At 36.4% G+C, this 17,172-nt stretch overlaps 1 protein-coding gene across 2 annotated transcripts in view; it reads right to left on the bottom strand.

Annotated features, from left to right (window-relative positions):
- Window positions 1–10,809: 10,809 nt before the first annotated feature.
- Window positions 10,810–17,172, bottom strand: part of LOC126177004 (protein O-GlcNAcase) — a 173,178-nt gene continuing 166,815 nt past the window's right edge. For both annotated transcript variants that reach the window (XM_049924219.1, XM_049924220.1), the window contains one exon: window positions 10,810–16,273. In XM_049924219.1, the coding sequence (XP_049780176.1) occupies window positions 16,143–16,273 (131 nt within the window). In that variant the 3' untranslated portion in view covers window positions 10,810–16,142. The remainder of the gene's footprint in view (window positions 16,274–17,172) is intronic.

Here is a 17,172-nt window from a genome sequence, read left to right as displayed (position 1 = left end):
ACATTTTAAATTTTACTTCCAAGAAAGAAATTGTTCACACAGGAGAATTGTACAAACAAACCACTGTTTGACCATTGCACAGACTCCCATATGGAGGACATAGTAAAATGCAACCCAGTAGTGAAAAAAAAAAAAAACTGGAGAATTAAAAGCAAAGAAGTTGCCAGGTCCAGACAGAATCCCAAATTTGTTTTTCAAAGAGTACTGTACAGTACTGGCCCCTTACTTACCTTGCATTTGAGTAGGAATGACGAGAAACCTCACACATCGAAAAAAACTAAACTTTTCAGGAGATAAAACACTCCAGGTCTTAATATAACGCTGAAATTCTATTTTTTCTTAAAATGAATGTAGAATGAATAATACCAATGCATAGTAGAATATCATGATACGTTTTTTTGATGTTAAGTGAATGTGTGGACTATCTCAACATTTTGTGGTAAATAAGTCATACATGGACAAAAGCCAAATATATTCTATTCTCTTTGGCATTATACTCTACAAATGGTTCATTCTTTGACACATGTTAGCGAATTGTATATTTCAGAGTAGATGATTTTTTTCTTTTGATAGAAATGGTAGAAATCATCTTATACCAAGCATATTCTTCTCTTTTACAGGCACATGAACTTGATACACCTGACTTTCAAGGTTTTGTGAAACTATGCATGGACCAACCAGTTGGAAGGTGTGCTCTTCTTCCCCATCACTGAATGGCCTAACAACACCAAGACTTTCATGCAATAGCAGAAGCACATGAATTGTGTAACAAAAAAGTGACATTTGTTATTTCTTTATGTAGCCCTCCCTCAAGTTTGAATGTAAATAGCATTCTTCCCATAGAACTTTGGCCACCATTCCTTAAAATTTAGCCCTCTTCGGTTTTTGGTCTCTTCACTTCAAAAGTCATCTTTGTGCTGCACTCTATTACTAACTCTGCATATTCTTTCACGAATATATCCTATCCTCCTTCCTAATTTTCCATCTTATAGTGCTGAAATGTCTATCACATAGAAACCAAGAGTGGCCTCTTATTGGAAGTAATGAGTGAGGAACTGAAATCTTCCCACTGTCACAAGCATTAAACAAAATCTCACTACTTCATGGTTCTTATTTTGGCCTGCACACAATTTGGGGAACAAAAGAAGGTGTTTATCATGTTTTGCAACATCTTCATTTATACAAGCAAAAAGAAATGAACAGATTTCATTAGGGCTTGTTCATGCTCTTTCTTCACAATAGGGGTAAAACCTAGTTCTTCCATTTCGTAAGTCATTCACATTAAAGACATTTACTAAAAGCTGACGCAAATAAATTTTACCTTGTATTGGTATCTGAGGCAACTGCATGTTCTGCATAACAATCAAACTAGAGGCCTTTTATCTTCAACTGCAAGTAATTTCTTGAAGAATTTATCAGCATGCCTCTTGTGTACTATTAACTTTCCTGTCGCTGCCCACTTAGCAGTGTCATTCTGAGACAGACTTTCAATTTTTACACAGAGCTCTTCACTCGTGCAACAAGTGCCCACTTGTGATTGCCCAAATTTTAAATTAAAATGTCCGTGGAAAATTTTCAGATAAAATTGATAGTTACCTTGAGTATTCGATTTAATGTTTTTGGAGATCTGATACATAATCTTTATATTAAGTTTTGGGTCAAAATAATTTCTTCAATTGTATAATGTGTTTTCTTGCCTGGAAATGAGGTGACGTAACCTTCCCCCCCCCCCCCCCCCCCCCTCCCACACACACCTACACACTATTAAATCCACTGGTTTTGCATTTCCAGGAGGAAATTTTCCCTACGTCTTCTGGAGATTTACCTTCTTTCAATAAACAGCATGGGTGCCTTATTCGGTCACTGATGACACAAAAAACAATTTAGAAGGCAGATTTACAAACCTGAACATTACCTTCAGACCTTGGTTATCAATAAGCATACGACTGTCCCTTCAGTTTCTTCCTCCCAACATCCTTATCATTACTAGGCTTCTTTCTTGCCAACATTTTTCCATCTAAGAGGCTTTGAAGGAATCCATCTTGTTCTTTTTTGTTTGGAAATCAATAAATTTAGTATATAATTCTATATTGCTGTCAACTGTTATCCTAGTTGTTATGATTTTCATCCGGCAACGCAAAATAGAATTACACATTCAACTTAATTTAATGTTCTATGTTATTATGTTAACCGTTATAATTACAGCTTAACTTTGAAGCAATGCTATGTTTCAGGTTTAACTCACCTGCAGTTATAACCATGATGTTTTGGTTGCACTCTATCCCCTTTCCAATTTGTGTGTGTTTCATTTTTCACTCTTGCAAGTATTTTCAGAAACTCCATTGCATTCTTCCTTTTTTTAATTATTTCCAGACATTTGTCACTAGCACTAAAACTGCCTTGACATTGTACCATCAATAACAGGAATCATTTAAAACAAAGAGTAAGCGACAGTACCAATTATTCTCTCTGTTTACAACAGTGCTGGCAACTGAAAATTTTGAGAAGGCCCATATCTTTTGTTCATGTGGCATTTCTCTTCAGTTTAGGCGATACAATGGCTGCATAACAACATAGAAAATGCCCAAAACTATGGGGCTTTATCTATATCATCATCGGTCTATATGTTTACAGTACAAAATCACAGGTAACTCAATTTTGTCACAAAATGGACATCTGGTGTTCCTTTGTATTCCCATCCATTTATCGCACATCCCTCACCCAGCACAAAGTCCCAAGTGACAGGAAATAACTGTAGGTGACTCCTGGACCTGCAAAATTACAGGCCAATATCCGTAACATTGATTAGCTGCAGAATTCTTGAACATATTCTCAGTTCGAATACAATAAATTTCCTTGGGATGGAAAAGCTTCTGTCCATGCATCAGCTCGGGTTTAGCACATGAGAAACTCAACTTGTCATTTTCTAACATGATATCCTGCAAACCATGGACGAAGGGCAACAGGCAGATTCCACATTCCTAGATTTCCGAAAATCATTTGATACAGTGCCCCACTGTAGACTGTTAATGAAGGTAAAAGCATACAGAATAGGTTCCTAGATATGTGAGTGGCTCAAAGACTTCATAACAACAGAACCCAATATATTTCCCTTGATGGCGAGCGTTCATCAAGGACAACGGTATCATTAGGAGTGACCTAGGAAAGTGTGACAGGAGCACAATTATTTTCTACATACACAAGTGAGCTGCATACAGGGTAAGTGGCAATTTGTGGCTGTTTGCTGCTGTTGTCCTGTTGAAGTAACATTAAGTGTCTATGAGGTAATAATGTACTATTTAAAAGTAAGCTAAAGGAGTTCTTGCTTGAAAAAGTTTCTATTCTCTAGGGGAATTCTGTAACTGGGATAGCTAAGATTGTTTACCATGTATTATTGTGTATTCCTGATTCAATATATCTTACTGCTTTAATTAGATTAATTGGTGATCTGCAAGTCATGAAGATGGTTACTTTACTCTGCAAAAAAATTGTTTAGATATGCTCTGAAAATTGTGTCTTAACCTCTGTTTGTGAGTGTATTTAGAACTTACTGATTGTGTTACTTTATTGTTTTCAGTTTGTATTCTTAAACTTTGTTTGTTGCCCTGGTGGAAACAAATGTAGTAACGAATTAAATGTTTTGACTCATTCCACATCCATGCGTTACCACACAAAAATGGATCTATGGAATACATATTGCAATAAATAAAATAAAAAAGTGACTGTAAGACGATATGTGATGACTAAGACAAAATTTCTAGTTCGCACGATCAATTCCAGGTAGTTCTGAATGTACAAAAATGTAAATTAATGCAGATGAGTAGGAAAAATAGACCCATAATATTCAAATACAACATTCGCTGTATGCTGCTTGACCAGTTACATCAACTAAATCTCTAGGCGTAACATTGCAAAGCAAAATGAAATAGAACAAGCATGTAAGGATTGTAGTATGGAAGGTGAATGGTCGACTTAGGTTTATTGGAAGAATTTTAGGAAAGTGTGGTTCATCTGTAAAGGAGACACATATAGGACACTAGCGTGACACCTTCTTGAGTACTGCTCAATTGTGTGGGACCTGCACTATGTCCAATTCAAGTCGAGAGAAGAGCTCAGATGGCAGCGCAGTTGCCAGTATTCGACACTGACAGGCAGTGAGACAGCGGCGGTTGCCCAGCAACACCGGGGTGTTGCCACGGTAACGTACACAAAAGCTCACGATCTGACTGGCCATCATAGATGCACAAAGCACATGCGACAATGCTGCGTCAACTGTCAGAGCTCTTCTCTTGCCATACGCAATGTAGATTTGTTACCAGTAGGTTCTATCAACACACAGCTATTACAGAGATGCTTTGGGAACTTAAACGAGAGTCCCTGAAGGGATGGTGACATTCTTTTTGAGGAACACTACTGAGAAAATTTAGAGAACTGAAACTTGGAGCAGACTGCAGAATGATTCTACTGCCGCCAGAGTATATTTCATGTAAGGACCATGAAGATAAAGTAAAGAGACACTAGGGCTTGTACGGAGGCATACAGTCAGTCATTTTTCTATTTCTCTATTTGCAAATGGAGCAGGAAAGGAAATGATTAGTCATGGTAGAGGGTACCCTCTGCTACACACTATACAGTGGCCTGTAGAATATGTATGTAGATGTAGATGTAGAATGCAAGAGAGACAAGAATTTGGAAACACACCTAGCATTAGTGGAGTATGAAAAAGAATTTGACAGAATTCACTGAGATTAGCTACAGGCAATAATGGGAAAAACAGGCATCCTTAAATGCCTGACCCGCGTTAAAAAAAGCCAATAAATGAACATCAGAATTAGAACTGACATGGGTAAAAAGACACCTGAAATACAGTCGGAGTAAAGTAAGGATGCAGCTTGTTACCAACATTATTCAGTATCTATACTGATGACATGACCAGAGAATGGAAAAGAGGGACTTCATCATCAGGCATAAAGGGAGAAAGACATATTAATGATGATCAAGTTACCTTACAAGACAATGGTGATAAATTACAAATGGGACTACATAAACTAAATGAGGTAAGTGCAAACTACAATCTGACTATATCTATAAATAAAACTAAAATATCGCCTTTTCAGATATTGACCCAGTACAAACAAAAATAGTTGTCAAAATAAACTGATAGCACTGGTAGCTCATTTCAAGTATTTGGGAGGTGACATATCTTACGATCAGGATATCTATATAAAGAAAAAAACTAATACTTATACAGTGTGTGTGGCAAAATAGGGACAACATTTCAGAGTAAAACATGGAAAAAGACAACTAAAATTTTATATAGTTATCGCAGTTCCCATTTTATTACATGGGGCAGAAAGCTGAGAAATAAAGATTTACATCAATTACAAGCATCAGAAATGAAATTTCTAAGATCTGTAAAAGGCTGCATTAGGGAAGACAAAATCAAAAAGTAAGTAATAAGGAAAAAATTAGGGATGCAACCAATAATGCAAAAGGCAATCCAGTGTAAAGAAAAAACAAGAGAACATGTACTTCATGTGCCACTGCAAAGACTTCCTAAACTAGAAATGGATTATAAACCTGGGGCAAGAGAAATATGGGAAGACTGAGGAAGAGATGGTGAGACCAGAACAGGCGTTAGGTCTAACGCTGGACTGACAGAACAACAACAACAACAACAGAGGTAGCCCTATTTTCCCACAGAGAATCTTGTTGTAGGTTGATATCAGGAAACAACTCTTCCAGCTCCACTTTAATTTCTTCAACTACTGAAAGCCAGTATTGGATGCCAAAGGGAGTGCTTCTGCCTTTGTCCAAAGTCCTCCACCTTCCAGCCAATGAATCTTCAGAGGAATTCTCTTTGAAGCCAGGCATAAAATTGCAGCCACCACTCCCTGCTTCTAATATCTGTTCAAAGCCCTGCACCTGGGTCTGCTGGCATACAACGTGTAATTCTCCTTGAACCAATCACCTGTAAACTTGGAAGCATTCCCCTTGTCACACAATACCACCAAGTTCTCAAATGCCTCAACAGAGTACTCCGTTAAGGTTATATTTCTTAAGTCAAGCCCTGAAATGAGATTGTCTCACTCTGATATCTTTCCTGCACCAACATGTTTCACTACCTCTCCAAACTTTGTTGTTAAATTAAAAGACATTCCCATATCCTTATCTGTACTGAAAAGTTCCCACCCCCGCAGTCATTACCACTGTAAAATATGACCTATGTACCCATCCACTGCCACTCCATTACTGGCATATCATACAGTAGGCATAAGATGTGAAACTACAAGCTCTTACCAACTGCATTTATTGCACAGCTTTTTACATAGGAATGGTCACCACTAAACTGGCTGAACAAAATGGGCAAAGAAGAGCTGCCACTTGGGGACCCCTAATACCCAGTTACTGATGAGCATGACACACAGCATGACTCAAGAGACCTGAGCACTTGCTACATCATGCAGGACATTTGGATCTTTCCATCCAGCACTAGCTACCCTGAATTCCAGAGATGGGAACTCACTTGCTAACATATTCTCAGCATCCCATCACCCTCTGGGATTTAATTTCCACTAAAAAATCCCTCCCCCCCCCCCCAATTAATTTTATTGACACTGAGTGTTAAAATAAAATTATCCAATATTTCAGTGGATGACCGTATGCACCAAAAAAAGAAAACATGTCTTATAACCATGGATTCTACAAAGCATACATTCTGACATATGACCACTTGTTCGGGGAAGGTGCTCAACATGAGGTCCACTCATCTCAATGCATGCCTCTGCCCTTCGATGTAAGCACTCAGGCACTCTTTGAAATTGCCCTGGTTGGTTCTGAATGTGCTGAGATGCACAGAGAATGCGACTGTGTAGTGTCTGCACACTTCTGCCTTATGGTGTAAAGAGTCACACACTCTTTAAAATCACCTAGTTGGTTCTGAATGTGCTGAGATGCACAGAAGACATGACTGTGTACAGTCTGCACATGGTTTATGGGAGTGACACACACCACCTGCTCCATGTGTTCCCATAACCAGACGTGTAGTGAATTTAGGTCTGGGGAATGAGAAGGCCAAGGTATCGAACCCCCACCCAACCCCCAGCCAATCTACTAAATTTCACAAGCAGAGAAAATGTGCTGGTGCACCATGATGCATGAACCACATTTGTAGTCTGTCTTGACGTGGCACATCCTCCAGCAAGATAGGCAAAGCGGTGATAACGAGCCCCGATTAATCTTTGTGATAGGATGTGTAGCCTTAGTATTCCATTGCCGAGAACGCCTACCCATACATTGGTTGAGAATCAGTCCTGATGCCTTGCTCCTTGAACAGTATGGAGATTTTCATCGGCCCAAACACAGTGATTATGGAAATTTATAATGGCATCTCAAGTAAACCCTACCTGATCAGTAAACAAAATCTTGGCAGCAAATTGTGGACCTGCACCACACTGCTGCAAGAACCATTGGCAGAACGGCACTCACAGGACGATCTTGTGCCCTAAGGGCCTGGACGTGCTGCAAATGGTACAGATACAATTGCTTATGAATTACCACCAAGACCAGAGGAACACCTTCAGTTGCTGCTGTTCATCATACCATGATTCCAGGATTGTTGTCCACTGTACTTAGAACGTGCTCCTCAATTTCAGGCATGCAAACTGAACAAGGCCCACTGTCTACTTTCGTGGGTGCTACAACACCTGTTTCCCCAACAAGCTGGCACAATTGGCTGAACAGTTTAACAGATGGTACCTTGAATGTTGGAAGTCATTTGCTGTGTAGGTTCAGGCTCTCAGATTAACTCCATCTGCTAAACCATAACAATAAATCATGTTTGCCATTTCCTTGATGGGATAAAAAGGCCTACAATTCTAGGTTGTGTCAGAGTGTCTGCTTGAGAGGAAACATGTTATACAGCACCACAAATGTCCCAACAACAACATGCACTTTAAAGGTGACCCTAAGTAGCTCAAACATCACAGTATGCACTTCGGAGTTGGACAAATGTACGCAAACATAAACAGATGTAACAAGACTACAGTCCAATCGCAACAAAAGTGCTCATATCCACAACCACATGTTCGTGATGCCTTCCGCCTCACAGTATTCCATGCCAGGGGTTAAAATTAACATTAATTATTTGATAGTCATCTGTAGTAGGACACTTAATGCATTTCCAAGAATGACATCACAAGAGCACCTCCATCGAACTTGTCATATGTCAGAACATATGCTTTGTTGGACATATGGTCACAAGACATTTTTGTCTTGTTTTGATGCATACTATCATCCCCTGAAATACTGGATGGTTTTTAACAGCCAGTATATTATCATAGCCAGTATTTCCTTATTTAACTATTCACTCTCTTTCTCTTATTCCTTTTCGATCAAATATTTGAGCAGAGTGAAAACAAAGTCTCCTAATAAGTTACATAACGCACTTTTGTCTGAATTTTTGTAGCCAAGCAGTGAATGGTAAATGGACAAATTGTGTATCAAACTGACCAGTGTGATGTCTAGTTTTGTAAAATAATATTTAATTGGAACTTCCTGGGAGAATAAAGCTGCCTGCCAGATCGGGACTTGAACCTGGGACTGCTGCCTTTCATGGGAAAGTGCTCTACCGACTGAGCTATGCAAGCATGACTCACAGTTTTACTTCTACCAGTGCCTCATTTTTTTCTTTCTTCCAAACTTCATAAAAGTTCTCCTGCACACTTTCCAGGACTAGTACCCCTGGAAGAAAGGATACATGTTTGGAAGGTAGGCGATTAGGTAATGGCAGAAATAAAGCTGAGAGAGCAGGTTCTGAGTTGTGCTCGAATTGCTCAGTCAGTAGAGCTATTGTGTAAAAATGACAAAGGTCCCAGGTTCAAGTCATGGTCTAGTACACAGTTTTACTCAGTCATGAAGTTTCAAATCAGAGTACACTCTACTGCAGAGTGAAAATTCACTCTGGAAAAAGATTCAATTGCTTTAAAGTAACCAGGAAAATATTCTCTAGCACTCTTTACAATTCTAAGTTAAACATGCAATTTTAAATTCTCAATCAACAACTCTTTTGCTTTCTCTCAATCTGTACACTGTTAATGACAATAGATTGGTTGGTTGATTTGGGGGAGGGGACCAAACAGTGAGGTCATCGGTTCCATCAGATTAGAAGAGGATGAGGATGGTAACCAGCCAAACCCTTTCAAAGGAACCATCCTGGCATTTGCCTGAAGCGATTTAGGGGAATCCCAGAAAACTCAAATCAGGATGGCTGGATGCATGTTTGAACCGTTGTCCTCCTGAGTGAGAGTCCAGTATGCTGCCCACTGCGCCACCCTGCTCGGTCTAACAATAGACCACCACCTGATACTGAACTATATTGTATTTCATGCTTTCTGAACAAAATTATGAGAATAAAAAATAGAAAAGGGCAAATGTTTTGAGAAACAGTTTGCCTAAAAGTATGAAAGAAAATAGATTAAAGAAACATTTGACACATGTTTGAACAATACTCAAAATCCTGTACAGCAAATGAGAAACTGACTGATAATATAAAGATCGATGTTTAATTTAAGAAATTTTAAAGAGTATTAAAAGATATTTGTCTGGTGATTGAAGTACATCATGCAGTTTGACATATTCCATGCCTATAGGTGTAAAAAAGTTCCAACCAATTTTCAGTCTCAAAAATTTTTAGTAGAGGATTTTTGATACGTTAAGAAAGAGAACATGTGGTGCAAAAAGTAATGTCTCTCCTACAAGTACTGTTCACATTATTATTCTTGCTACTCACTTTCCCCAATAAAAAATTAATTTAAAAAACAGAATAATTTGGAATGGTAAATCAGAGATCAGTTTCACTTAAACTGTGGATTGTGCTTAGTGCTCTCTCTACATGACTGATTGTCTCGCCTCATCCTCACAACTGATGCATCCCTCCCAACCTGGAGTCTGATTGACTGCCTTTTCTTCCCAAACCTATACTTTTTTCTTCCCAATGAGGAACAGCAGTTCAAAAAACTAAGAGTAATAGCTTTTTCTTCTTTTAATTTATCTTTCACTAGTATTGCAATTTTGTCTCCTAAAGTTAAGTATTTGCCAGTCATTCTGTCTCCTCATAACTTTACAGTTTTCTCAGGCGAATTCTGCTTTTGGTATTAGAATAATATTTATCAGATTTCACTTAAAGACACTCAAGAGATAAAATAATCGCTAGACATCACACCAGAATTTACATTAAAAGTTAATTGACTTCAAACTTTGTTCTTTAATTGGTAAATTATCGCATCTTTAGATGCCCTTGAATTCTTGTGACCTGATGAACACAACTTAACACTATACCTCAACACCTCACCTCAGTGAAAACACCTAAATACAGAATTTATTTATAGTGTTTTCTAAATTTTTGACATACACTTGACAATATGTGGAGTTTTAATATCATCTGCAAATAATGTAGTGATACTTGACTAGTAAATACTTCTTTATTCTTTCACAAAAAATGGGCTGCTGCTGCTTTGGCATCAATAAAGTTTAATAAAGCTGGCTTGCCACTTGTTTCATGTCTCATGTTCCAAATGACTGCTATCAGCAGTATGCTAAAAGATACCTGTAGAACAAATGTTGCAAAACATTACTGCACTGTTTGCAGAGCTTGCAGGAAGCTTAATTGTTTATTTACTTAGTATTCATTGTGGACTGTATTTTTATGTGAATCTGGTAATTTTTAGTATGCTATTTCTTATAGGCCACTAGCACACAATTTCTACTAGATAATCATGTAGCCTAATTCAAAAGTAAGGGTACTCAATGTCTGAAACAACAACTTTATTTGATACAAGATAATCATTGTTCCTCTTAATCTGTTTTACTCACAGAGTTTTATATTGTTCATACAAATATTATATCCATCTTTAGACAGATGTATTAATCATATAAATAAAATGTCTGGATTTAGAATAATACAGACTTGGCCATGTGCAGCCTACTCATAAAATGTGCATATGGTTCATACAATAATCACAGTCTTATTACAAAGAGATTACTCTTCAAGCATGAATGCGGCAATGAAAAATAAGGGAAAAAAACATATACATAAATACTGAGAAAATGAAAAACTGCCATACAATAAGTATTTTCCACTTAAATTAAAACACATTAATTAGCTTGCTATGGAAATGGAAATCCTCAGTCAATGTAGTAAATCAGGTTCTAAAACACGGAGTTACACACAATCATTTTTCCACAAATTCTCTGAGATAAATAAAATACGATAACAGATTGCATATGTAATAAAACAAAAGTAGATGTAAAACAACAGATTTAATTAAACCTGTGACATGTCAACGAAGTGCTATGGGTGTGAGACACTATAGCACACTGAACATACATATATATATTTTTTTCTTTTTATATTAACAGTACTACATAAATTATTCTTCCTGGCAAACTAAAACATCACGTTTAAATTCAATACAGCCTAACACTAATATCACACTGTTCTTCTCGTAGGTGCAATACTTCACCATACAAAAAGATATTATAAACTTGCATTCTCTCAAACAAAGAAATAATGTTCACAAAATCAGTTACCACCAAAAAGTGAAAAAATATTTTGAATGTCAAAACATTGTATTTAAATCATGAAAAAAAATCAATTTTTACTGATCCCAATCATTCAAAAAAACAATATAAGTTACCACAGTTACAATAGATCAGTTCAGCACCCTTCAAATTATTAATACTGAAGAAGCACAATTTAAAAGCACAATTTAACACCATAATATAAAACAATTGGAAGCTCAGTGATAAAAGTGAGCTGCAGTTCTGTCATCTACTCTCTGTGAAAACTTCATGTGTATTTCAATTTGGGGGGTGGGAGGGGGGACTGTGTTTCACACTGGAAATAAGGTAACTTGAGGGATAATTTTCTTAGAACATTACAACAGAAGTTAACTGTTGTTTTTATGGTTAAGAAACAGCCTTTACCACATAGAAACTTTCAACAAACAATTCCAAAGCTTCACCAAGGTGGTTGTTACTTAAAAAAAAAAGGTTGATACCTATACAACTCTCTGATAGCAAAAAAAAGAAGTCATACTGCTCTTCTTCAACCTTACAAGTCTGGTTTGTATTCCAAATCAATGACCAACTACTGGGAATGAAGTACCACAATTATAACACAAGTGTCAGGCAGCAGACAGGTATGTAAACAATCCACATTTCAACAGTTCAGTGAAGATGACAAAAATTATAACAAATTTATGAAGCAGTACATAGGGCGAAACAATAAAATGAGGCAATGTAGTGTTGACAAAAGTGCTTTTTAAAGACCGAGCTTTATCAAAAAATTACTTTCCTTGTTCTAATAAAGAAATTAAGAACAGGTCACTGTTTTGTCCTGAGAGGCACTGCCTGATTAGAATAAACAATAATATAATAACAGTTCGCTACACGTACACAGTAATGAGCTTCTTATTAAGTAAGTCTATGTGACTGGTTCAGATTTGTACTAGCAAAGTGACTGATGAAACAATACATCTCATTCAATTGCAACAAACAGCTTTAAGCAATGAATTTAATTAATGTGTTGGGAAGTTCTTTAGTTTTAATCTGAATAGGTGTTATGAAACCAAATAACTGATTCAGGTTACAAATTATTAAGAATCCGTCGTCATTTCCAGTCATGGCAAAGATATTAGAACACCTCAGACAATCAGTGTCAGTAACACTCTGCTCAAATTATCAATTACAAAGAAATATGGTACTCCACCACAATCAGCAAAAACTTGTTTTCCATGTAATGTTGCACTGCCCACGAATCAATAGTTCCTAAAATCTGACCAGCTTGGCTTTTATCTTCTAATATATAAAACTACCTGTCTGTCTACTCTTTCACGAGGACCCAAGTTCCAAAACATAAAGTCCATAAAAATTTCTTAAATGGCTTAGCCACTTTTTGAGGCAAAGTGAGTGTGTTATTTGTTTTTAATTCTAATAGTCACTACACTTACTAATACTATTTTCACTATCACAGGGTTTACAGCAAAATAAAAAGTAAACCAATGTGAACATTATGGTCCTATGGCTGTTTTTCCATTTATTAAGTGTTTCACAATTTGAGTATAGGTTTGCTTGTAAGCAAGGGAAAAATAAAAACTGAAAATATAGTGCAAACTGTATCAATAAAATATGTCAAGCCAACATAATTTTTATTGGCAGCATGATCGAAAATGAGTTGCACATTTCATGTTAACCAATAAAAACATTATAACTCAGATTTCAGATGTCATAAAAATCTTAGTAGATGACAGATCTGGCTGCAGCTAAATTCACTTGAATGGAAGCTTCAGAGATACCTTAAAGATTTGCCACATTGTCCTGCAACAATACTTTGTGCAGACCATGGCATACACGAACAATGGCATGACAATGCCAAACTACTTAAATCCTTATCACCAACAATTTAATTAATTCTTTAAGTATGCCATTTGCAAAATTCATAATTTCAGTAAGTCTTTTCTAACAGCCATCAATATATTAAACAAAAGACAGTTCCCTTTCATTCGTAAATGGAAGAAACTTTAACTGATGCTAAAATAACAAAGAAGCTAATCAGTTATGTGCTAGTAGTAGACAGGGAGAGCTTCTGAACTCAACAGGATTACTCACATACAAATACTGAGGAAAGGAACAGAGAAACTGAACTTGTGAAACAAGTATTCACAAATCTCTTACTAAAGTGCTGTGAAATATGTTGCAGATGTTTTGAAAGCTGTACCTGTAAGGTAGTAGAAAGTATTAGCAGGAGAAAACATGTATTGAGTTCCTGATTACTTAAAAATACTATGATGTCATCAATTTTCCATTTTCTTTTTTTGTGTTGTGCATACACACAAAAACCAACTGCAACTCTAACTGGCTTTATGTAATAACTTATGTTAGGAATAAATTTAACAGCCATATTTCAATTATTTAAGAGAGAAGGTGCCCTAAAAAGATAGGGTTACTGGTGGGAGACTGAATATGGGGTTGATCTGTTTTTGCTTTCTTCTGTTCTGTTACTCTGAACCTGAATGTTCACAACCAGTGGAAAGAAAGCTACATATCCTAATATGGCAAGAACCACAAGAGTTCTTTATATTCCTGATGTAATGAAGGCATTCTATCTCCAATCAGTGTTTCTATCAAAAATATCTGCCTATAGCAGTTAACTTAAAAACATCCAGTATGTGTTTAATGAAGTGGATAAAAACAGTTACAAGTGTTACTCACAGAGAGGAGACAAAAAAAAAAAAAAAAAAAAAAAAAAAAAAACGAAACCAGTGACACAATGGATCAGCTCCAAACACATATTACACTGTCGTCCCTATTTCTCGCGTTAACTATTAACAAAAAGAATTCTCTGAGTGAGATTCCGTGACAGAAAGGCTTTCAGTTTTATTTTATGGGGGCAAAATAATAGCCAATTCTATCACTCTTCAGTTAGTTCGTGTTATTCAATAAATATTGCAACAGCAAAGCAATGTGGAATGTTTATTTTCAGCAGTAGACTGTGTCACTGAAGAAAATGGGTGAGAATTAAAAAAGTACAAGACACGTTAGTTCTATCGGAGCTTTGAATAGAAAACGAAAAGCAGTCATCAATGGCAGTGTATTAGTTAATACAAATTTACAACAGTTATCTTACTGTACATTTTGTTGAGATGTCAGACATCAATACATGATACACGTACAAATGTCCACACAAAAAATCAAAGAGCACACAGCAGGCAGAGATCAGAAAAGGATAGCATTTATATGCATAATGTTATGTAACTTCCTTCACTACAACAAAGAGGAAATTTCATCACAGAATTCTCCACTGAATCTCTGACTGCTGATTACAAGATAATTATCAGCTAAACTATTCTCCATGTTCATAAATGTTCACATACCACTTCTTAACGAAATTACTACAGTAAATATTTACTACAGTAAATATTTAACACATTGTATATCTTCAATTTTTTCTGGGATGTAGATCATCCAGGAAGTTGTACATTCACCACTTATGAGGCTATTATTTTACACGTTCGCCACCCACTTATTCTCAAGACAGTCAGCCTGCATATGGCTTAAATGTGTGTCCATGATGTTCTGAAAATAACTAGCTGGAATACAGAAATCTCACTGAAAATTTTCTATATTATTTCTGCTCATTTTGCATATCAAGAAATAGAAATATATGATATCACAATGTGTTTCACAGCATACAGTGCATCCTATAATGAGTGCAGGAGAAGTCAATGACTAGACAAAAGAACAACACATGACATAAAAAGAAGTAACATCATACAAATTGGCACCACAAGATGTGCTGTGAAGTACCACTGTCCAAATATGAGATTAAGCCAGTAATCACTGTTATCCATTTGTTTCATATAAGTTCATGGACACCAGCCAGCAACAAATATGAAGTACGTCACACTAAACTGTGCATTACTGGAACATTCCAATTCCAAAAAAAGATTTTATTTAATGCTGATGCTAAATGAAACTGCACACTCATCCCTCTTTCAACAATCTTACAGAAAGGAAGTTTTTAAGATTGACTGCAATATTTCTATTTCTTCTTTCTGCATGTGAGGAAATAAACTATTTACGAATATCCTTTAAATACATGGTCTCATGAACATTTGTGTACATGAGCACAACTCTCTCTCTCTCTCTCTCTCTCTCTCTCTCTCTCTCACACACACACAGACACACACACACACACACACACACACACACACACACACACACACACACACACACAATTACTAACACATCAGTAACAACTACATGTGATACACGTGGCTGTTAGATGAAGAGTTCTTAATTATTTTCCGCAAACTGTCTAATACATGCTGTCGACATAGTGACATTTTGTGCAGCCATGACATTAAAAGTTCATATCAGCTGCTGTAGAAATGACACCCTCATTCTTTGTTATAACCACTATCAACAGTAGTGAATCACATCCACTGTCAATTAGCAGCTCTACATTTACACATGAAAGGAGAGATCTGCTGTGATAACAGTGACCCATTAGCCATTACCTCAGGCACAAATTCCATGCTCTATTAATAAATGAGCTGTCCAGGGTCATGAATCTCATTCACTCAGAAGACACGGCCAAGATACGTTATCTCAGGATTCAGTCCAGGATGCAATTCCAGAAAACCTAACTTACCATAAAACTCCAACATATAAGTGTCCTTTGAATTAATGGGAACATAGACACCAAACGAACCTGCAAATCAACACACAGACATTTTAGCACTTAACAAAACACATGTAAGTTGTGTTGTATAACTTATTAACACAAGTACTGCTATTTCCATCAATTATTGCAGCCAAACAATCAGACTCACAACACACTGCTTGCTGAATATCACTTAGTAAAGATTAAATTAAAGTAATATAACTAGTTCTATGATTGTTTTCATCATAAAATACAATCACACACATGAATTATAACTAAAAAAAAACATTTAAAGGCCAATAAAAAAACATCAAATGTTTCAACAGATGACTGTTTCAGTAAAGTTGTGTACAGTACTTCGTAGTATTACTCAATTGAAGACTATACTGCCTCTCCACAAGACCCATGACACACAGCAAGATGTATTTCCACTCAAGACTTCACAACTGCTATTCAATATTTCAGACACTGGTGAAGGTATTCATCCTCTCATTGATTTCTTATGGCAAACAGATAATAAGCCATTTTGGGACTCTAACTTCACTGAGTGCAAATGAGCTGAAACTCTGTGTGTGGCCACAAGTTCCAAAAACACAAATGAAGATAGTGAGTTGTGAACATATTTTTTTAAAAAAGATATACTGGACCAGCAAAACTGCTATTTTACTTAGTCTATAATGTACTTAAAATTTATATTTTTATTTTTTGTTTTAGGATTTTTAGTTGTGCCAAATTGTAATTTCTGTATGTAACTACATCTGATGTTGGGCATTAACCTAAAACTAGCAATACAGTATTAAAGTATTAATGCCAAGTCATTAACAGCAGGCAATATCAGAGATATGAATTAATTATACTGAATCACATCACAGAAAGAGCTGGTAATGATAAACAAAATTTCTAATTTTTACACGCTCAGTTTTGGTAATTCCTAGAGGTCTTTTAAA

This window comes from Schistocerca cancellata, chromosome 3 (genome assembly GCF_023864275.1).
Source record: "Schistocerca cancellata isolate TAMUIC-IGC-003103 chromosome 3, iqSchCanc2.1, whole genome shotgun sequence".
Classification (NCBI taxonomy): Eukaryota; Metazoa; Arthropoda; class Insecta; order Orthoptera; family Acrididae; genus Schistocerca; species Schistocerca cancellata.
This window is presented reverse-complemented; position numbering and strand designations above follow the sequence as displayed.